This window comes from Sorex araneus, chromosome 2 (assembly GCF_027595985.1).
Source record: "Sorex araneus isolate mSorAra2 chromosome 2, mSorAra2.pri, whole genome shotgun sequence".
Lineage (NCBI taxonomy): Eukaryota > Metazoa > Chordata > Mammalia > Eulipotyphla > Soricidae > Sorex > Sorex araneus.
In genome coordinates this window covers 46,791,091-46,814,793 of record NC_073303.1, presented here as the reverse complement: position 1 = coordinate 46,814,793, position 23,703 = coordinate 46,791,091, and the positions used below count along the sequence as shown (strand labels likewise).

General features: G+C 51.1%; 1 protein-coding gene across 1 annotated transcript in view; it reads left to right on the top strand.

Annotated features, from left to right (window-relative positions):
• ROR2 (receptor tyrosine kinase like orphan receptor 2) overlaps window positions 1-23,703 on the top strand; it is a 156,668-nt gene that overhangs the window by 118,859 nt on the left and 14,106 nt on the right. The window contains exons 3-4 of the mRNA XM_055127512.1: window positions 8,281-8,568; window positions 9,233-9,263. Of these exons, the coding sequence (XP_054983487.1) occupies window positions 8,281-8,568; window positions 9,233-9,263 (319 nt within the window). The remainder of the gene's footprint in view (window positions 1-8,280; window positions 8,569-9,232; window positions 9,264-23,703) is intronic.

Genomic DNA, 23,703 nt, shown 5'->3' with positions numbered 1-23,703 from the left:
CTACAGGCTGTAAAGCAAATTTCTGTGGTATCAAAGAATCATTTCTTGGACCAAATTGCGCAACAATTGTGCAACCAGAGCACACTTTGAAGAACTCATAACTAAAAGGAAAATTATGATGCTGACTGCAAGCTTGGGTCTTGCCAACCACATGAGATCAAATAAAATAATTTCTTAAGCGGGCAAAGGAGTTGAAAGGAAATGTCATGTGTAATGCATATGTTAGAAAAGGATAAAGCAAACCCAGGAGCTTCAGAAGTTAGAAAAAGAGCAGTAGAATAAAGATCTGATCTGGCAGTTTATAGCGGCGGGTGGGGCGGGGGTCCCCGTTGACCTGGAAACTCTTCCAAAGATGCTCCAGCTCAGAAAGGAATCTCAGGCAGGGACTAAACCAGCAGCGGTGTCTCATTCCCATCAGGTTGGCAGACCTGGAAAGGCCCCACAGCACCAGAAGTTGGCGATGTTAGGGTAGAAGCAAATCAGCGTAGATGTTGTGAGTGGAGTGAAAACTAGTTTTAGCTCTTCTAAGACTGACATCAGTAACGGATTTCGGGACCTGAGCTCTTAGCACATCCAGGTGGATGCCAGGGCCTTGCCTGGGTGCAGACTGAGGTGCTTCACAGACGCATGCACGGAGACACAAACACTGCACCAGCCACGTTTGGAAACCACCTACTCAAGGGGGAAACTGCAAGCAAACGGTGGTTTGTATTGGGGAACATTATGCAGAAATTAAAATAATGAACGATATAAACTTAGATAAATCCCAAGCTGACTTTGGTGGAAAAATAGCAACTAACAAAGATGATCCTTCAGGAAAACTCAATAAAACAAAATAGTAAAATGTGCAACTGAATTGTGCAGACTGGCTCTGGGGGGGGAGGGGTGTGGTGGAGCAAGGGAAGCAAGGATTTTGCTTGTATCCTAGCTTGAATAATTGTTTAAGTGTTTAAAGTTGAATATAGTAAATGTTGGCATCTTTGGAAGAGTTTCCAGGTCAACGGGATGCTCTTGATGCTAACCCCCTTGAGAATGCATAATTATCTTTTACCTGTATTTTTGTTGTGATATTATCTGTGTTTTTGCATTGTGGTTCAGTTCAGAAGAATTAATATTGATCAAAAAAACAGACAGAAGAGAGTTAGCAAAATGAACTTTGGAAGCAAGCATGCTATTATTATTTGAAGAGAAGGAGATCAGAAACAGCCACAGACCGTTATAAATAAGATAGTTCATTAAAGTAGCAAAATGAGAGAGAAATATGCATGATGAACAGAGTAATGAGCCTGCAGGTCCTTACCCCACTCCTAGGATGATCCAGATGGCCCCAGTGTAATCCCAGAGGTTCGTACAGAGGGGACGGGAAGCCATTGACTGGCCAGAGCTGTGGCGAGGAAGGCGGTGGGCGGGCGGCCCTGAACCGCACACAGAACAGATAAGGGACCGTTTACCTTTGCCCTACACCACTTAGAAACCACAGAAATAAAACTAGTGCACAATACTTAGGAAAATTAGGGGCACCCTATTGTTGCGTGAACATTCGTGCGGTCGGAGGCACTGAGATAAGGCACAGGGAAGAAATGTCTCTCATGGAGGACTAAGGCTCTCTCTGGCTCTTGGCAAAGGCAGAGGGCCTCGTGGATCTCCTTTTATTGATCATGGCACTTCTAAAGGGCGCAATACAGTGACATCACCAAAGGCACCAAAAGATGTTACAGGAAGAACATTGAGGCAGCATTATTTCCTTGTATCTGCAGGCCAGTAATCTAGGCCTGGGAAAGAAGATACATAACCAAAACCAAAACCTTCCTTGGGCTAAAAGCACTTGGATTTACATCCCAAAGACCAGGCTGGGCTGCCACAGGAAATCTACATGTCAATTACAAACTAGGCAGCACCTGAAATCTACATCCCAAAGACTAGGCTGGGCCAGAGCCTGGAATCTACAATGTCAAAAGTCAGGCCTGGCTAGCACCTGAGATCTGCATGTCAAAGACCAGCCAGGCTTCTGTGAGAGAAGGAAAAACTGCCTTTTTCAATATACTGAAATTATTTTCTGAAGGCAGCTTGAAGGGGGAAATGTTCCTGACTGTAGTACAGTCTCCTTGGGCTCGCCCTCGTAGCTCAGTCTGTCCCCAACACCCTGTAATATTCCTAACCTAGTGGGAAGTCCAGGCTCATGAAAGTGATAAAGCTTTTCTGAGCGGGTAAGAAGGTCTGCAGTTGGAGCCTAGAGCTGCCTGTCCAGGCTGTCCAGAGCGCTTGGAGATGCAGTCCATTGTCCGTGCAGTTCATCCCATCCACACTCCTCTTTGAAAATGGAACTTGCGGAGATGATTCTAAACAATTTGGAAGAGAGAAGTAGCAGTGAACTGAGAAATCACCCTCTCCTCAGCCCCCAAAGCAAGCTCTAACTTCTTATGTCAGGTATAACATCCCTTGGCTGTCAAAATAGGACAAATGTGGTGTTGCCATAGCAAGAGGCCACACCAGTGATGTCAGGATTGAAGTGACAAATAGAATTCGCTTCAGTGGGAACAGCCAGGAGCATCCTCTGTGATTCTTTCCACAGATTTGGTCCTAAAGAAATAGAAACACCTTAAACCCCCCAAAATAAATTGGGGTTTAAGGTGTTCCCAACTGACTGCACGAGGCCCCAGAGGATCCCTTGCTCTGCCTGGCTCGAGATTTCCTTCCAGTGGGCAAGAGTGGGAGGCATAGGGCATAACCCTGACATGAATGAGCTTTTCGCTGTAATCCTTCCGTGTCTTCCAGGAGTTCAGTCTTACTCAGCTCCTTGTTGCCATTTATGGTGCAACCGAGTTACCCCTGTGGGTTTGGCCTCAAGAGTTCTCAGGAGAGAGTGAAGGACTCTGACTCGGGGGGGGGGAGGGGGGAGGGCAGGAGTGACCCCCGGGTATTGCTCGTGGAGGCTCTGCGCTGAGTGTGTGTGTTGCTGTGGGGAGCCGTCCCTGCAGTGCGTCTCCTTGTGGTGTCCGCTCTGTTCTTGCTGACCTTGACCAGGTTCACTGAACCATTGACTTTCCCTCCCTGGCCTTTAGAGCAGAGCTTCCTGGGCCAAGGTGTAGCACCACACTCAGAATTCTCAGCTGTGCTTGGGGCCAGCCCTCGGCTGGGACTTCACTGCTATGACAGGCAACTGGGTCTTCTTTTTCGTAAGCTCCAGGGACCCAGGGGAGGGATGAAGACAGATCCAAACTCGGTGCAGAGACTCAACACCTCTCCAGAGTTTTCTTCTGTTTTCTGCCAGCCGAAGGAGATGTGGATTCAAGAGTGAGCACTTGCCAGAAAATGGGAGCTAAACAACTTGGGGGCCCCTGGGCTTGAAGTGATGTCGGTGGGCCCCACGGGTTACTTACGTGAAGCAGGGAGGAGAAAGACGGTCACTTTCTCCCTAGCCGCCTCTACCACCCGGGACCCAGGGTTACTGGGTTCTTGTCTCGCTCACGGAAAAGAATTTCAGGAGTAGACAAGCAGTGAAGTAAATAGATTTTATTTAGAGGTTTCTGAGGGAGGGAGGAAGGGATAAGTGGAAAAGAAAAAACAGTAGGAGTAACGCACTCAAGAGAGAACGTGGGCTTCTCCAAGGGTGGAGGAAACTCTACACACATCCTCGCACTGGACATGAAAGCATGAAAGTACACATCTCAAGGGGGGAGATGCGGGCGACACATGTGCTCGGCCACGTGGGCACAAGCAGCACATGGGCTCAGGCAGCATATACGCACGCTTCCTTTGTTCAAGGTGTCTTTTATAGGGTCTCTTCAACCTGCCCCCACCCACATGGGGTTTCTTTCCAGGTAAAAGTTCATTGCTAAGGTTACCAGGGAGGTTGGGAGTGGTGATGGCCTTCTTTGGGGAACCTCCTGGGGAGGGGTCCATTATCCTCAGGGTCTGCTGATGGTTTCCTCTGGGTCTTTTGTCTCCTTGAATCTGCAAGTCTTAAAATTCTCCTTCCCAGAGACTGTTGAATCTGAATTTTCATTGCTGTGGGCCTTTCCCTATCTACCTGCCTACATCATAATCCCCCCTAGAGATTTCACCACCTTGAATCTTCAAGGAAAATGGCTGAAGGTCCATCTTCTGGAGCTGCTTCATGCTGACAAAGGGGCGCTGGCCCTGCCTGAGCAAGGGGTGAAATCCCATGCTACCTCAGTTTTAGTGGGCCCCAGGCAATGAATTATTTCCCTATCTACCTGCCTACATCAGAAGGAACCTGGTGAAGCCCTTCCCGGAAGTTGGATCTTCGCTGGGAATGTTGGCCGGTGTCTGAGGTGGATGTTCTGGCAGAGGGTTTTGGCCTCCACCCTCAGCACCTGCTCCTGTCCTGCCCACCTGCACTCCCCTTGTCAACCTTCTTAGGGGGGTTCCCTCCCAAGCCTGTGTTTGGGGCCCTGCCCTGGGCCTTCCTGCTCCGTGTTTGTTCCCGTCTCCCACCATCATTTGGTGATTTGGTTGTCGTGAGATCCACGTCCCGTGAGATCCACGTCCCGTGCCATCGGCTAAAGCAGCAGCGTGTTTACAGTCACCACCTCCTCCGCTCTCCGTCACGCAGGAGAGCCACGCCGAGATCCCGTCCCCAGGCCTCTGACAGCCACCGTGGGTTTCCTGAGGACTTCCTTCTTTGGGTACTTCTTACAGTGTGGCCTGTGGTCACGTCAGCTCCAGGCTGCTGAGTTCCAGCCCTTGGTGCTTCTCTCACAGCCCCAGACGGTCTCGATCTTAAGATCCACTGTCACCTCCCCGGCGGCCCCTTTCTGCAGAGCCGGGATCGAGGCTGTCTCCGCGGGCCGCCACTGTTGCTGTCCTGCAGGCGTCTGAGAATGGAAGGACCGCCTCACCTCTGAACGAAGCCGACCGTGAGGACACCTTCTCGGCTGGGCGGGCTGGGTGCCCGTCCCCTGCTCCACAGAGGCAGGGGTGCCAGAGCTCCTTCCTCCAGTGCTCGGCTCCACACAGAAGCCTGCTCGGGACTGCCGCCGGCGACACTGAGCAGTCGCCTTGTGGCCATGAGTTGAGAAACTGTTGATGGGGAGGGGGGCGGGTGGTCTACAGCCACGCAACGCAACGTAAAAACATCCTTTTTGTTTGTTTTGGGACCACACCTGGCTGTATTCGGGCTTACTTCTGGCTCTGTGCTCAAGGATCACTTCTGGCAGGCTCAGCGGGGCTGGGAATCGAACCCGGGTCAGCTGCGTGCAAGACAAGCACCCTCCCTGCTGTACTGTCGCTCCAGCACCCCAAGAAGGCCTCCTTGTAGCGGAGCTGATGCTGGGGGGATTCTGGCGATGGCACAGTCCGGACCCAGGCGTCTCTCAGATTCGCTGTGTGGGGAAAGAAAACTCTGTTTATGCCATCAGTAGGGACATCGAGGTGGCGAAGACAGGTGGCCTCCGAGCAGCCTCGTGGTGACTGGGCCCACCTGTCTCGGCCCTGAGACCGCCCCACTCGCACGTTTCTGCTGGTCAGTGCAGGGACATGCAGTGTCTCAGAATCCTCCCCGCACGGCACCAGCGGAGAGATGGCTGTTGCCGTGGGTGTGTGCTGGGAGATTGTTGTGTTACACGTGCCAGTGGCTCTCCGCACCTTTGGCACGGGTGCGGGGGCGCTGCTGTGCATTTCAGGTTACGGGGACGTTGAGGTGCTTGAGGTTTAGGCAACTTCCAGGTGTGAGCCGCCCCGTTAGGATGGGCTCCGGCCCGAATAGGGAATGGGGTCGTCCCGGGACGCTGCACCGCCCAGCTCACGACTCATGCTCCAGCTCCATCCAGCCGGGTTACACGCGGGAGCCTCAGGAGCACAGAACCCTGAGCTGAGCTATGAGTCCTCAGGAAGAGGCTGTGCCGAGGATGCTCCCCTGCTCTGCTGCCCCTCTCCGGCTCTCCCTGCTCTGCCTGCCACTCTTCCCTAATCTCCCCTGCTCTGCTGCCCCTCTCTGGCTCTTCCCTGCTCTGCCTGCCCCTCTCTGGCTCTCCCCTGCTCTGCCACCCCTCTCCGGCTCTCCCTGCTCTGCCTGCCACTCTTCCCTAATCTCCCCTGCTCTGCTGCCCCTCTCTGGCTCTCCCCTGCTCTGCCTGCCCCTCTCTGGCTCTCCCCTGCTCTGCCTGCCCCTCTCTGGCTCTCCCCTGCTCTGCCTGCCCCTCTCCCGACTCTCCCCTGCTCTGCCTGCCCCTCTCCCGACTCTCCCCTGCTCTGCCTGCCACTCTCCCGACTCTCCCCTGCTCTGCCTGCCACTCTTCCCTAATCTCCCCTGCTCTGCCGCCCCTCTCTGGCTCTCCCCTGCTCTGCCTGCCACTCTTCCCTAATCTCCCCTGCTCTGCCTGCCCCTCTCTGGCTCTCCCCTGCTCTGCCTGCCCCTCTCCCGACTCTCCCCTGCTCTGCCTGCCACTCTCCCGACTCTCCCCTGCTCTGCCTGCCACTCTCCCGACTCTCCCCTGCTCTGCCTGCCACTCTTCCCTAATCTCCCCTGCTCTGCCACCCCTCTCTGGCTCTCCCCTGCTCTGCCTGCCCCTCTCTGGCTCTCCCCTGCTCTGCCTGCCCCTCTCCCGACTCTCCCCTGCTCTGCCCTCCCCTCTCCCAACTCTCCCCTGCTCTGCTGCTCCTCTCTTGACTCTCCCCTGCTCTGCTATCCCCTCTCCAACTCTTCCCTGCTCTGCCCTCCCCTCTCCTACTCTTCCCTGCTCTGCCCTCCCCTTTCTCTCCTCTCCCCTGCTCTGCCTGCCCCTCTCCCGACTCTCCCCTGCTCTGCCCTCCCCTCTCCTACTCTCCCCTGCTCTGCCCTCCCCTCTCCTACTCTCCCCTGCTCTGCCCTCCCCTTTCTCTCCTCTCCCCTGCTCTGCCGCCCCTCTCCCAACCTTCCCCTGCTCTGCGGCCCCTCTCTCCCAAGCTGTCCTCCGCAGTGCAGTGCCCCCAGCACGTGCCGTCTGGAGGAGTGCCCCCTGACAGCTTCATCTAGCGTGGCTCAGAGAGAAGCGTGGTAGAACCCGAGTGCGTGGTTAACGATCATCTCAAAGAACATGTCTGGGGACAGGAGCCTCTCCAGGCATGTGACCCACACTGCCCCTTGTGAGCGAAACTGCTCCTTTATGCTGAAATCCCGATGCCCCGGGCGGAGTGTGGCCGGGGGGCGCGCCGTGCCCATGTGGGGCCCGCAGTTGGGGAGGGGTGAGGGGGGAAAGCCCGGCGCTGCCCCCCAACTCCCCCCAGGCCCCGCCTCAAGGGTCATTCCCGCCTGGCACGGCTGCTTTGAGAGCACCAGTGTACCGTCTCCAGAGCGCGGGTGCCTTCACAGTCCCTGCCAGCTTCACCATCCTGGTCTCACCAAGCGAGTCCATGTCTCCAGGGTTGGCAGTGTCCGCCCAGCCTGGTGCCCTCGGGTCAGTGCGCATGTCTCACTGCAGAGAGGAACACCAGCTCTGACCTGTGTTCCCACCCAGACACACCTGCGCGTGCTAATGCCACACATGCACACTCACACACATACACATAAACACCACCCGGCCACACGTGTGCATGCTAATACACACCGTACATAATACCGATGCATACTCAAACACACACGTACACACATTGCTACCATGTGTGTCATTCCTTTCGTTCCTCTGTCACAGATGAGCTTCTGCCTTTGCTGGGAATAGTCCCACATGCAAGGGCAGGGTCCCGCCTCCCCGCGCCAGTGCTCTGGGACCTGCTTCCCCCCACATTGAGCCTCTAGGCCCTCTCACCTCCACCCTCTCACCTCGACCACACTCGGCCCTCTCACCCCCTCCCCACTCAGCCCTCTCACCTCCTCCCAACTCGGTCCTCTCACCTCCACCACACTCGGCCCTCTCAACCCTCCCCATTCCGCCCTCTCACTTCTTCTCCTCCACCCCACTCGGCCTTTGCAAAAGCCTCAAGACCCAAGACTCAGACTCCTGTGCTTTCTGCTGGTGATACCCTGGGCTGCTGAGTGACACTCGGCTGAGAGGGGCGCTGGCCTTGGGGGGTGGGCGGGTTGTGCCTCAGGAAAGCCCTCCCAGCTGGCCTGCTCGAGACAGGGCCAGCTGTGTGCAGAGAAGACCGACTCGGGCCCATCCTGGTGAGAAGACCACCGCAGAGCGCTCTCGGTCTCCCTGTGTCGCTGTCGGCTGGGTCAGCGTCGGTGACCTGCTGGTGCCGGTCATTTCCCGTAACGGGAAGGACTGCCGGTGGCTGAGAGCACGGGACCCCCGAGACCGCCCTGCTTTCCTCACCCACCGCCGCCTCTCTCCCTGGCAGGCTACTTCCTGAACTTCCTGGAGCCAGTGAACAACATCACCATCGTCCAGGGCCAGACGGCCATCCTGCACTGCAAGGTGGCGGGCAACCCGCCGCCCAGCGTGCGCTGGCTGAAGAACGACGCGCCCGTGGTGCAGGAGCCGCGGCGCGTCGTCATCCGGAAGACGGACTACGGCTCCCGGCTGCGCATCCAGGACCTGGACACCACCGACACCGGCTACTACCAGTGCGTGGCCACCAACGGGGTCAAGACCATCACGGCCACCGGCGTCCTCTTTGTGCGGCTTGGTGAGTCTGGGCTCCCCGCATGGGACCCTTGCGTGAGACAAGGCACAGAGGAAGGGGGCCGTCAGCCCCCGGCCCCCGCACACAGGGCGCAGCGCGGTGGCCCAGTTACTAGTCAGGAGAGAAGACGCTGTCCCAGAGCCAGGCGAGCCCGCGGGGAGCAGCAGGCTCTTCACCCACGGCCAGGCTGGCAGATGCAGCGGCTCTGGGCGGCTCCCGGCACAGAAACCTGGGCCCGGCCGGGGGCAAGTCGGGTGCCGTGAGCGAGCTGCGTGGGTGGCCGGGGCTCAGTGGCAGGAGGGAATGTGTCTCCTCTCCTCCCAGCTGTGAGCATCTCTGGCATGCCCGGGCCCTGTCCTACAAGCCCCCGACCTTCCTGCACAAGGTCAAATCTGTCTTATGTCACAAGGTTAGGGAGAGATAAAAGAGCAGAAAGAGCCGAAAATAGCTCCCAGGGCTTCTGCAGAAACAGACTTTCTTTCGGGCCTGCCGCAGTTTTCTCCCTTCCGGGCGTATAATTGTGGGCAGGGGCAGAGCCGACCCGGGGCGGTTGGCCGCAAACGAGCACCCGGGCTGTGGCCTCCTTTCCTGTGGGTTGGGGTGGGGTGAAGCTTGTGCCAAATTGTGAAACATTAATAACTTGTCTTTTTTGTTTGCGTCTCTCCAGGTCCAACGCACAGCCCAAATCATAACTTTCAGTAAGTATCTGTTCTCCCTGACCGCGTTCCCGCGCGTGGGGTTTCCATTACGTGAGACCCGGGTCCTGCAGCTGCGAGGCTGCCGGGTGTGTGAGGAGGGGGCAGGACTTCACGCGCGGACGGCAGGGTGCTGGGTTTGGGCTGGAAGGCCACGGCCCTGTCCACGCTCAGGATGGGGCTGAAAAGTCAGAACAAGCATTGCCGTTCGCAGAGGGTGCCTGGAGGGATGCAGCACCCAGCTTTTGTCCACTCGGACCCTGGTGTTCAAGGACAGACGCCAACCGCGAGGCACTTCCCCCTGAAGCCCCGCCCTGCTGGCAGCACTCTGAACTGCGCCCCGTGCAGCCTCGGGCCACCCCGGGGCCGCCAGGCAGCTCCTGGGTGCAGAGACAGGAACTGCCCGTAGCGTCTGCTGGGAGGCTGCTCTCTGTCGGTCCCCGGGGCTGCCTGTCGCGGGAGGCTCACCGCAGCTCGCTGCGTGTCCTCGAGTGGGTGACTCACTTCTCTCGGGGTCTGTGTCTGAGGCCCAGGAGGCTGTAGGGACCCTCATTCCTGTGTCCCAGCTCTCCCCAGTGTCCTTCACAGCTTGGGGGCACCCTGAGGCCGGGTGTCGGGGCCCTGGGGAGAGGGGGCAGGCAGGACTGGCCCCAGCTGGAGGCACCCTCAGAGGCAGGCTTGGCACCTGGCTCTGTGCTTGGTGCTGGCACAGGTTGCTCCTTTGCATCATTTGTGCTGAGGAAAGAAATTGCATCAAGGGCACATTTGTGAGACTTCAGGAAAACTATTAGTTATTGCAAAGGCTGCATTATCCCTTATTTGCTTTCCTTTCAGTTTACTATATATGATGATAGCGTAGATAAAACTGCAGTTTATATAAATGTTGTTAAAATAGTCATTACAATGACATAAATAATCATGAAATAAATTGAACTGGAGGCCAGAGAGGTAGTATAGCAAGTAGGGCATTTGCCTGGCATGTGGCCACCCCAGGTTCAATCCCCGATACCTCATATTGTATCCCACGTACTTCCTGGAGTAATCCCTGAGCACAGAGCCAGGAGCAAGCCCTGAACTATTGTACCAGCTGCAGCAATGAACAGAGAGTATACATATATGCTTTCGAATGAATGCTTTTGTATTTGGGGAATAAATGCAAAAAGTGCTATCTTTGGGTCATGCTCTACAGAACTACACAGTTCTATTCCTAGTTTTTGTATAGATGCTTTCCATAGAGGCTGAACCAGATGATACTCCCTCCACCAGTGGGTGAGGATTTCTCTCTTGCCATAACTCTGCCAACAGTGCATCTTTCCAGACCTTTTGATGTGTGCCATTCTCACTGGCTTGAGATATTGTCTCAGTGTTGTTTTGATTTGCTTTTCTCTCATCATCGTTGATGTGAACACTTTTTCATCTGCCTGTGGTCATCTGTGTATCTTTGGGGAAGTGTCTGTTCCTGTCCTTTCCCCAGATAGGGATGGTGGTCGGATTTCTTGTTGTTGAGTTTTCTGAGTGCTTTGCAGAGCTTGGATATGAACCCTTTACCTGATGTCTTGTGTGCAAATGTTTTCCCCATTCAGTAAGGTGTTATTTTCTTAGAGCTTGAGTCTCTTTTGCTGTGCAGAAGCTTTTTAATTTGATGTAGCCCGACTTGTTTATTTTTGTTTTTGTTGTCTTTCCCACTGTGGTCATCTTGTTGAAGATTCCTCTGTGGTTGGTTTCCTGGGAAATTCTGCCAATGTTTTCTTCAGTGTAAGTTACGGTTTCTGTCTAATTGCAAGATCTTTAATCCACTTTGTGTATGTATTTGTCAAGGGTACAAAATCTGGTTCTAATTTAATTTTTTTTTTTTTATAAATTGTTATCCAGTTTTCCCAACACCATTTGTTGAAGAGATTTTTCTTTGCTTCACTTCATATATTTTCTTTGTTAAAGATTAGTGCCCCTGGGGCAGGAGTGATAGCACAGCGGGTAGAGCATTTGCCTTGCACGTGGCCGACACGGGTTTGATTCCCAGCATCCCATATGGTCCCCTGAGCACTGCCAGGAGTGGTTCCTGAGTGCAGAGCCAGGAGTAACCCTTGTGCATCGTCACATGTGACCCAAAAAGAAAAATGAATTTAATGAATTTTTATAAAGTAGTTCACAGTATTGGATTGCATTTAATATTCACATACCAATTCCACTATCACTGTACCTTCCCACCACCATATTTCAGATATTTCCATCTCGAACCTCAGTACCTTCCCCAAAGCAGGACCAAAATAATTTATTTCGTATTGTTTGTTATAAAAAACCACTGAAGATGCAATAGAAAAGTATCCTTGGAGGAAAGAGGGGAAGATTGTTGTATTTCACCCAGGACCCCTTCTATAAGATGTTACTAAAATGTTGTTAAAGGTTGAGCCTTATGTGCTTATATATATCCGTAAAAACATACTTCCCTCCAAGACTGGTTGCCTTCTGTGTTAAACCCCATCAAATGTGGTGAGCACTGTTGGAATATTAAGTTAGGAGATGTTGGGTTCGCTCGTGGGTGAGGCTCCACCCAGTCATGTGGAGAGTGGCCGTGAGCATGGCAGTGGTTGTTACGAAGGTTTTCAGCTGGGGGGGCGGGCTCTGTTGGGGCGGGGAGGGGCCTCACACACCCCCTCGGAGTTGCCTCAAGTGAAACAGCCTGGCGCAGGGTCTGGCAGCATGGCTATGGCGTGTCATTTTATGCTTTCTTCTGGGAGATTTATAATGAGCCTCTGGATCATGGCCATTGGTGAGATTCTATGGTGCCGGCCGAGGTGGATTGTGGGTGTGACTGAGCAAGACGAGGGGAGGTCACTCATGCCCAGTTCTGTTGAACCTGGAGTTTTCAGTCACGAGTCCCGCGTACTTGGGTTTTCTGCAGATTCACTCGTGGGGGAGGCTCAGCCCGAGCGTGTGGAGAGAGGCCCTGAGCGTGGTGGCAGTTGAGTTCTGCGGGTTTCAGCTGCTGGAGTTGGCTCCGTTGGGGCAGGGGTGGGGGGAAACTCAGCGCCCCCATCCAGAGTGACCGAGTGAAACAGCCTGGTGCGGGGTCTGACAGCATGGCTGCGGTGAGTCCTGGACTCTCAATTCTCGTTTGATTTTAGGTATTTTGGCAGGGGATGGGGAGGAGATTGAGCTCCTGGGTCTTGTCCTGAGCATCACTCTTTTTTTTCTTTAGAATTTAAACTTACACTGAAATGAAAAATATTTTTAAATTTTGTTTTGTTTTGGGACTGTACCCAGCAGTGCTCATGACTTACTCCTGGCTCTGTGCTCAAGAGTCAGTACTGGCAGGCCTTGGGGGAACTGTGCGAGGGTTGAATCCAAGTTGTCGCTTGCAAGGCCACTGCACTCTCTCTCCAGCCCCTGAAATGCACAAATCTTAAATATACCATTAAAAATCTTCTAAAAATGCAGATAACCAAAAGCCCTTTGCAGTCCCAGCCACGTTCCCATCACGCCCGGAAGTTCCGTCTGAAACTTCCCAGCAGTGGATCTGCTTTCCAGGCAAACGTGTTCTGATATAAGAAACTAGTTTTGCTTGTTCCTTAACTTTATAGAAGTAAAGCCACACAGCTTATGGCCACTTAATCTTGAGTTCTCACACCCAGCGTCATGTTTCGAGAAGTGCCTCTGGGTGCATGCCTCGTGAGCCGCTGCTGAATGCCTTCCCTTGTGTGGCTCCTCCGGCTGGCTCCTCCGCTCTCCTGCTTGGGCAGCTCCCCGCACTTGATCCATGGGTGAACTGCGGAGACGTCCTCAGACAGTTATTTTTGGTGTGGATTACTGTCATACGTTACTTAACGACATTTCGGTCAACAGCGGGCAACACCGCATGCCTATACAACAGCGGCGTTGGGCTATATGAGCCGTAGAGCCTAGAGGTGCAGTGGACAATGCCTTCTAGGTTTGTGTACTTCAACACTCCGACACATGGACAGAATCATTGCCAACTCCTTATCCCTGTCGTTAAAAATGCGAGCAATTTTCACTTCAGTGAGGTAAATTTCTAGGCACAGATTTGCTACCTTATTGCACATATATAAGCTGAATTAGGTAAGAAATAAGAGACCTTTTTCAAAGGTGACTTTACCACCTGTCATTGTGGCAGGTAGCAATTCTAGCTGCCTTGTGTTTGCCAACATTTGGTCTTACTGTTCGTTGCACGGGAGCCATTCTGCTGTCTATGTCAACGATGCTTCTTTGAAAAGTTTTTATGCGTCATTTGACATTTCAAGACGCACACATCCAAGAGTCTCCAAAGACCCCTTGGAATACCATTCTGGGCCCGTTCCCATTCCGCCTCCATGTTGACAGGCTTTTATTTTTATTTGCTGAGTTTTGTTGCCCTAGAATCACTGAATTTGAGACGTGTTTTACTTTTCTTGATTTGCTTAGATTTTTGCGTGTGTCCAATTTGATGTATTTTTTTGTGACTCTTCTGTTTCAAAACACTTTGTGCTCTGATTTCTTACTTCTTCATGCATATGATCATTTATGTTAAGTGTGTTATTAAAAGTACCCGGTGAAATGGCACAGTAGGCACCAGCAAGCAAAGTTCCTTTCTAAAGCAATAGCAGAAATCTACGATGGGTCATGCATTCCCAGCTGCCTGGTTTCCGGAGCCCTGCGAGCAGTGCATGCAGCCAGCATTCCCATAGCAGACCTGATGAGATGGGGGTGGGGACCAGACTGTAGAAGCAACAGCGTGCCTCTGGGTCAGCGGAGAGAGGCCACACTGCTGGCAGAATCAGCTCGAGGATTAACAGACACCAACACCTGAGTCCTGGAGTCACAGGCTATCAGTAGCTTAGCTTATTCTTCATCAGAGAACAGCACAGCATCTAAGCCACAATCCAGAGACAGATAGTGAGAAAATTCTATAGGCAACCTTTGCAAAATTAACAGGAAATTCCTCAAAGGAAAGACTGGGTCTTAAAAGGCAAACTTTAGAACTGAAAGGAATTATAAGACGGAGAGCAGAGGAGAACCATTATGACAAAATCCAACATATTTGAGGAGCTCAACTAGCAGATGGAAGCAACTCTAAGATACTTGAAAAGAACTATAAGAGAACAAGGAATTCTTCATCATAGAGATCAGAGATGAGAAAAATTCAACCAGGCTCTTCAGAGGATTAATATATGAATTATGTGAGTATGAGTAATGGAAGGGGGAATGAGAGAGAGAAAAGTAGGGAGAGGATGAGGGGTGAGGAGGAAGGAAGGAGAGGAGAGGGAGGGAAGAGAAGGTGAGGAGAGAGGAGAGGCCATAATCAAATTAATAATAGCTAAGAATTTACTGAAATTAAGGAAAGGACTAGATAGATATGTAGGAAACTGGAAAAAAACTGAAATATTTTTGGGAAAAAGTTTATTATAATTCCAGGTATCTAATCGGGATTTGATGCATATAAGGCAAGTACTCTACCAGTAAGCTGCATCCTGGCCTTGCACTCAATTTTTTTCAACCCAAAATGACATACACCAGTGCTTATCATTGATAAATTACCAAAAGCCCCAGTAATGAAGAAAGGTAAAAATTGAAAACCACTAAGGAGAAGAGAAAAATAATGGGCCAGAATAATTGTACAAGTTAGTAAGGCACTTGTCTTGCTCACAGCCAACCCTGGTTTAGTTCATTCTTGGCATTGCGTATGGTCCCCCAGCACAACTAGAAGTGATCTCTGAGCAGAGAACCTGGAGTAAGCCCTGAGCACCGCTAGGTATGGTTGCAGAACCAAACAAAAAGACTACTGTGAACATCTATATATGCAAAGAGCTTGGACAACCTTAAAGAAATGCACACATTTTTAGAATCTTATAACCTTCCAGGGCTGCATCATGTTGGAATTGAAAACTTAACCAGATCAGTCACAGTATAGGAACCTAAGCAATCAGTTTTCAGAATAAAATCCCAGCACCAAAGGACTTCACTGGTGAATTTTTTACAAAACATTTAAAAAGATGAATTAGTGTTGAACATGCTCAAGTTCTTCCCCAAAGTTCAAGACAAGGCACACTTCTAAAGTCATTCTATGAGATTAATATTCTTACTTACCAAGCTGGAATAGGACAGTGAATTAAAAAACAAAAATACAAGAAGACCAACCGTAAGCTAATATTCCTGATCAACATATATACAAAAACCCTTACCAAAAAACAAGACAAAATGACAGTACATTCAGAGTCATTCATTATGATTACATGGAACTCATCCCAGGGATGTAGGTATATTCAATTTGTGCAAATAAACCAAAACAAAAAGGCTAAAGTCACATGATCATATCAGTAGAAGCTGAAAAAAATCTTTAACAAGATTTGACATCCATTTGTGATGAAAGCACTCAATACGTTGGAATAGAAGGATCATGCCTCAACATAAGAAAGACCAGATAGGACAGGTCCACAACTAATATCATATTCAAAAATTGGAAAAGTTTTTTCTTTAAGATCTGAAGCTGCGCTGGAGCCATAGTACATCGGGAAGAGGCTTGCCTTGCACGTAGCTGGCCAGAGCACGATCCCCGGCATCCCATATGGTCCCCAGAGCACTGCCAGGAGTAATTCTTGGGAGTAATTCTTAAGTGCAGAGCCAGGAGTAACCCCTGAGCACTGCTGGGTGTGGCCCCCAAATCAAAGTAATAAAGAAAAAAAAATTAAATTGAAGCTAAACAAGAATATCCACTCTCCCTATTACTGTTCAATAGTTTTAGAAGTACTAGCCAGAGTAATTAGGCAAGACACAGCTGAGGGAGAATCCAAGTTAGAAAAGAAGTAAAACTTGCTGTCTGTGGTTGACATGAAAATGTCCAACCTAAGACTCCTACACTAAGAAACTTCTAGAAATAACTACTGAGTTCACTAAGGTGATTGGATACAGAATCAATATACCTGACCATATTACATTTCCACATGCACTGCAGTGAGTGGCAGGAACGACTAAGAGAACAGTCCCCCTTGCAATTTTGTCAAAAAAGATAAACTACCCGGGAGTGTACCTAGCCAAAGAAGTGAAGGGTCTGGGCACTAAAGGCTCTAAGACACTTTAATGTTTCACTTTTTGGCAGACCCCTAAGTGGTGCGCAGGAAGTCCCTGTGACCGTTAAGTGCAGGGGCCCTAGGATGTCTTGGTGCCCAGGTCCCGGGGGCGAGAACTTGCAGGCGACACTCAGAGGAGCCCAGGGATCTCCAGGGATCCCTGGAGCACTGTGTGATGCTGGGACTTGGGCCAGAGCAGGCACACTAACCTTGCTATTGTCTCCCGGCCCTGTAAGACTGTGTAGTTTAGGGTTACACCTGGCAATGCTCAGGACTTACTTACTTCTGACTTTGTGTGTCACTTCAGGTGATGCTTAGGGAGGCATATGGGGTGCCGGGGATAGGACGAGAATCAGCCACATGCAAGTCGAGTGCTAAGTGCCTGACCCCCGTTATCTCTGTGACCCCACTGTAAGGCATGGAAAAAATAGAAGAGACATTCACTCTCGCCTGTGTTGGCCCCATCTAAACCTGAGGTGTGCTTCCTGCATCCCCCCCCTCTGGTGTTGGCCCCATCTAAACCTGAGGTGTGCTTCCTGCGTCCCCCCCTCTGGAGAAGCCCATATCCTTTTCTTGAACACACACTTCTCTCTCTCTCTCTCTCTCTTTTTCTCCCCTCATATTTAAGTAAATTTCTCTAAAACTACCTTACTTTGCTTTTAAAGGGGGAAGGGAGGGGAGGGGAAGAAGTAGAAAAATGCATCAAAAAATAGTATGTTCACAAACTGGAAACATTTTCTTTTTTTATCGAATCAGTGATATACGGTTACGAAGCTTTCATGTTTGAGAATCAGCCATGCAGTGATGGAACACCCTCCTCCACCAGTGCACATTTCCCCACCACCAGTGTCCCCAGTATCCCCTCCACCATCCCAGTCCTCACCCTGCCTCCATGGCAGACCATTTCCCCAATACTCTCTCTCTACTTTTGGGCATTATGTTTTGCCCGAATTTTCCCACCACCATTCAAGCCTGCCTGCCAGGGGCAGACGCTAGATAATGTATTTTCCATTGCTGATTTTGAATATCATGAGTTTGCTTCTGGAATCCTAGATTGTAGATGGTTGGGTTCCAGAGACATCTCTGTAGGGCGCTAATCTGTTTGGGGATGTAACTGGGAGTCTCTGGACCAGGGCTGTTCGTGTGCTAAGAGGGCACCAGTGGAAGCTTGTGGGCACGACAGCCAGGCCCAGGAGCGGGCAGGAACCTGCGGAGGGACAGGCCAGCACCTCTGCAGCCATGCGGCCTGGAGATTTATTCCTGGAACCCGCATACCTGGGCCTTGCTTGTGGAAGCTCTTGGATGCGGGGATTCCCTCTAGAGTAGGTGGGGAGACCCCACCTGCTCCATCTGGGGTGCCCGGTGAAATTGGCTTGGTATGGGGCCCGGAGGGGTCTCTGGTGCTGTGGTACCATCTGGGACTCACTGCTGTGTCTCTGGGCCAGGGCTGTTGGTGTGTCCAGATCTGGAAACATTCGTGTGTGTGTGTGTGTGTGTGTGTGTGTGTGTGTGTGTGTGTGTGTGTGTGTGTGTGTGTGTGTGTGAGACCCCCAGCGATGCACAGAGGTTACTCCTGGCTCATGCACTCAGGAATTACTCCTAGGGGTGCTGGGAATCAAACCCAGGTCGGCCGAGTGCAAGGCAAACACTACCCACTGTGCTACCATTCCAGCCCTGGAAACATTCTTTTTTTTTTTTTTTTTTTTTTTGCTTTTTGGGTCACACCCAGCGATGCTCAGGAGTTACTCCTGGCTCTCCACTCAGGAATTACTCCTGGCGGTGCTTGGGGGACCATATGGGATGCCGGGTATCGAACCCGGGTCGGCCGTGTGCAAGGCAAACGCCCTACCCACTGTGCTATCGCTCCGGCCCCTGGAAACATTCTTAAGACATTCATTACCTTAAAAAATCACAAAGGACCTGAATAGCTTAGGCAGTCCTAAGAGAAAAGAAAAAGGAAGCCTTGACTTCAAAGTATTATAAGGCTGTGCTGATTAAAGCAGGGTGGGATGGGAGCAAAATGCCACATGGACAGTGGAACAGAGCCCAGTCACAGAGACACAAACTTTAGTATTCATCTGTGACCTGGACGACAAGTGGATAAAATGAAGAAAGGAAAACCTCTTAAAGCAACTGGTGCTGGGAAAAGTAGGCAGTCACATTTTAGAGGATAAAACTTGATCCCTAACCACATACACAAAAATTAGTTTAAAATGAATTATCAGACCCAAAACTAAAATACATTCAAGAAAATTACATGACACACTTCATGACCTCAATATGGAGGTCAGAGATGTCAAGATTCCGTCAGGGAAACTGAAGAACAAAATAAGGTCATAATCCAGTTCGTATATTTTCACACCTGAAGAAACTCACAAAAGCAAAAGGGAAACCTAGTAATTGAGAGATTTTTATAGTTGCATACCAAACTTAGGATTTTTATCTGAAATATAGAGAGAACTCTATATCTAACTATATATTATACAGAGTTAGATAACTCCACAACACAAAATTTAAGCAACTCAATAAAAATAAGTATCGTGAACAGACACTCTCCAAAGAAGTCTCCTGGCAGGTGGAGAGATTCCTCTCCAAAGAAGACATAACCAGTCCTTTAGCAGTTGAAAAGATGCTCCTCATTGCTTATTATTAAGAAAATGCAAATACAAACACCAACAAATAAAAAATCGCCCCAGACACATGAGAATGACTTGTACCATAAAGGCCGGCAGCAACCAGTGAAATTGTGGAAAGATTGTGTCCTGGAATTCCTAGCGGAAAACCGTTAGGAAATTCCTAATAAACTAAAAAATGGAAATTCCATATGATCCAGTAATTCCACTCTCAAACTGAGTTTTAAGTTCACTTTAATCCGGTTTGTCTTGAATTCCATTTTGCCTGACACTGGTGTTGCCGGGGCTCCTTTCTTTTTATTTGCATTTCCCGGGAATTCAAATGCCAACAATATTTTGCTAATCTTGTTAAGTTTTCGGCGTTCCTGGGTCTATGTTACATTAGGCTCTTGTAAACAGAGCTGTATCTTGGAAGTGGGTGAGGATTTTCCTCCACTGACTCCTGAGGGGCAGCAGGCAGGCTGTTGTCCAGCATAGGCACCTTGTTACTCTCTAGTCGGTCCCACGGCCTCGTGCATTCCGCCTGGGAGAAGGTCCGTGTTTTCGAGACATGGATCTTCCTCTGTGACATCTGCCCATTGTCCTTGTCCTGTCGGAGAGACTTGTCCGGCGGCAGAGCCCCAGGCTTGGACTTGCTGCCGTGTTTCCTCTGGAGAGGGTCCGAGGAATCTCTCCACCTGCCAGGAAAACAGAGGACTCACAAAGGAACCTTTCCTCCCCCTTCAATCCCAGCATGTGGATATCAGAATTCAAAAGCTTGCAGGTGTCCAAGGTGTAGAGAAATTTAGATTTTCCTGATAGATGGGAAAGTTGATGCTACAGCCACTGCCTTGTCTCTTCCTGTAGAGTTGACCCTCACTGTTTGTAGATTTGCTTCCCAGTTACCTTCTACCTCCCAGCTGCGGCCAAATATGTGACTCTCTGCCTTTCTGACTTCCTGACTCAGTTTATGTTGTGGACAAATGTCCTTTACAGGGTCTATTTGGTGCCACTTGTGTGTGTGTGTGTGTGTGTGTGTGTGCTTGTGTGTGAACTTGTTGAGGATTTACTGTTTCGAGGAGCCCCAGGTACAGTGCTAAAGTGCTGTCTGTAACGCCCTAGTTACATGGAGGCGGGGACGCTCCTTTGGGAGAAAACAGGTGCGGGAGAGGTTTTGCCTAGACATGTAGAGAGCCACCGTTTAAGGAAACTGCCACACTCAGGGGCCAGAGTACAGCGGGGAGAGTGTTTGCCTTGCACACAGCCAATCCAGGTTCGATTCCCAGCATCCCATATGGTCCCCCCGAGCACCACTAGAAGTGATTCCTGAGTGCAGAGCCAGGAGTAACCCCTGAGCATCACTTGGTGTGACCCAAAAAGCCAAAAGAAAAAAAAATGAAAAAGAAACTGCCACATTCAGTAAATCAAGTGTCTTTAATCAGAGACACATAGAGTGAGCTTGTGACACACAGAGTTGATGAAAATATCACCTGGTCCCAGAGGCTTATCGCTCCTGTCATTGCTATGGGAACTATTCAGTGATTCACTGTCTACAATAACTTGATAGAAAATAACGACCGCAAATTGAATCTTATCCATTTTTTTTCTATTGAGATCTCTGTCTTTTGGGTATTGATTTGCTAGAGTTTTAAAGTATGTATTCTATTTTCTTGATTTGTGTGTGTGTGGAGGCGGGCAGGGGAGAGGACCCCAGCTGACTCTGAGTCCAGGACCCACCAGTGACCCTCTGCCAGTCTGGCCCATGATTCAGTGACAGTGCCCAAGGACGTGGAACTGCTCGGACCCTGCAGTGCCAGGGTCATCCTGGGGTGCTTGGGGTGGGGTGGGGGTGGGGGGGGGCTTTCAGGGTGTCACCTGGCGATGCCAGTGCCAGGAATCCAGCTCAGGTTGGACACATGCAAGTGCCCTCACCACTGTGCTATCTCCTAGCCCCTTCACATATATTTTATGTGCAGACTTTGTGCAAGTTTGATTACAAGGAATAAATTTCCATGTAAGTTAGAAGCTAGGACTGTACTCTAACCTTTCCACTATCGATGCCTTAAGGCCTTGGTGCCTTCTCTGTAAACATTTGCTGTTCCACTATTTACAATAGCCAGAATCTGGAAAAACCTGAGTGCCCTAGAACAGATGACTGGTTGAAGAAACTTTGGTACATCTATACAATGGAATACTATGCAGCTGTTAGAAAAAAATGAGGTCATGAACTTTGCATATAAGTGGATCAGCATGGAAAGTATCATGCTAAGTGAAATGAGTCAGAGAGAGAGAGACAGACATAGAAAGATTGCACTCATCTGTAGAATATAGAATAACAGAGTAGGAGACCAACACCCAAGAATAGTAGAAATAAGTACCAGGAGGTTGACTCCATGGCTTGGAAGCTGGCCTCACATGCTGGGGAGAGGGCAACTCAGATAGAGAAGGGAACACCAAGTAAAATGTGGTTGGAGGCCACGCGGGGAAAGGGAGATGCGTGCTGAATGTAGACTAGAGACTGAACATGATGGCCACTCAACACCCCTATTGCAAACCACAACACCTAATTAGAGACAGAACAAAAGGGAATACCCTGCCACAGTGGCAGGGTGGGGTGGGGGGAGGGATACTGGGTTTATTTGTGGTGGAGAATGGGCACTGGTGAAGGGATGGGTTCTCGAACTTTGTATGAGGGAAACATGAGCATGAAAATGTATAAATCTGTAACTGTACCCTCACGGTGATTCACTAATTAAAAAATAAATCAAAAAATTAAAAATAAAACAAAAAAAACATTTGCTGTTCCTTGCCATTGGTGGGCCTATTTCTAGGAGCTACGGTCTGTTGTTGTAGCCTCTGTTCATAAAATATTACCCCAGAGACATAGTCACACCTGCTGTTGTGGACTCAGTCACGTCCCCGATTCTTACAGTGGAGTCTTCACCGCCAAGATATTCCCGATGAAGCCTTGGCGGAAGTGGCAGCCACATCCAGGGTGAGGCCCGCCATGGCTGGGTGGGGTTCTAGGAGGAAAAGAGCCACCCCAAGTTCTCCGTCTTGGCCTCTCTACCAAGGAAGGGCTTGGCGAAGGGCGTTCATGCAGGCTGAGAGCTGAACTGGCTGGCGGCTGGCAGAACTGTGCTCAGCCTCCGGAACTGAACTCATACCTGCTTTCGGTGTCACCCTTGCGCTGTGGTAGCTGGGACAAGGTCACCCACCTGATGACCAGACCGTTTCCCTAAGTGGCCCTGACCAGTGTTTTGGCACCTGCAGCCACCTGGTGTCCTCAGCCATAGTTGTCTTCTGCTTTTTCTGCATGAGCTTTATCGTGTGTACTTTGTATTAGATGTGCAGAGAAGCTGTGTTTTGACGATGACGGTGTAGTTCTCCCCTTTCGAGAGATCAGTGCTGGGGTTCCGTTAGGAAGATTCCACAGCTCTGGCTGGAAACCCAGGGCAGATGGATGACTCTTCCACCGTGTGGCTGGACCAGCCTGCTCTCGCTGGCAGGTGGCCTTTCCTTGACATCTTCCGTGACGTGTTTTGTCCTCCCAGGTCTGTGTTCTTGTCCCTGAGACCCCAACCCTGTTTGCGTGTCGTGATCTGACCTCCCCGATGACCTTCCTCTGGAAGTCTGACAAAATGAGCACAGAAAGTGGGGGTCCCTGGGGTTTAAGAGAGGATGGTGCACAGTCCTTCTCTCTGTCACTGCAGTGTCCCCTGTGTGTCCTTCGTGGGACATGCAGCCCGTCATCGCTGGCCCTGGGCAGTCCCGCCTGGGCTGGCGCACTGAGAATGGGAAGAGTGGAGGTGACGCAGTGTGGCCTGTCGGCCTCAGACGTGGAGCCCTCGGTGCCGACACCCGCACTTGTGTGGGTGCCTCACGACTCCCAGCTCCTTGCCCGGCTGCTTCCTGCCGGTCCCCACTCTGCACCGTGGCCACCAGCGTGTGCTGCGGATGGTGGCAGTCCCCGCCGCCCCTGCAGCTCCAGCGTGGCTCTCCCTTCCATCTGGCGGGGGCGTGCAGGGTGTGGGGAGAGCAGAGCTTCATGCCCAGGCTGTGTGTGTCTGCAGCCTGGTTCAAAGACAGGCTCATTAGCGCTGACTCAGAGAGCACTTGTGATGCCAGAGGATTCTTGTGGGTTTCGGTGTCTCATGTTTCCTTTTTCCCTTATCTTAAAAAATACTTTCACAGCTCTAGGACCTTACCCTTGCACATCGTGCTGGGGGGGGGGGGGCGAGACAGACGAGGCAGCGTGGGGGCAGTGTGGCTCGGGAGTGGCCCGGGAGTGACGCGGTGTCGGGTACCTGGGGTGACGGCTGGTTAGTCTGATAAAGGTAGGATGAGGGGAGCTCCCGAAAGCTGAGTTCCGGACGGGCGTCCGCAGACCCTTACGAAGCGGCGCACAGCGATCTTTGGGCCCTGGAAATGCCGTTCAGTATTGGCCCTGGGGCCACACCCGGAGCCGCCTCGTCCTGTTACTCAGCAGACGGGGAGGATGCCCAGCCCCCTGGCGGCTTCTCGGTGCTCTTGCCCTCCTGGGATCTCCCGTGCAGTTGGACTGACTTCTGTGCCGCCCGTCCCCGCAGCCACCGGGCGTGTGTCTGGCAGTGACTCGAGGCCCCTCGCCCCTGCGTGTTGAAACGCAGTCTCCACTGCCGAGACTCCTTCCATCCCTATCTTTAGGGAACTGTCCGAAGTCTTGTTCAAACTTTAACCTAATTACAGTGAAGTAGCGCTATTAAGAACGTCGAGGCCTGCCAGCTGGCA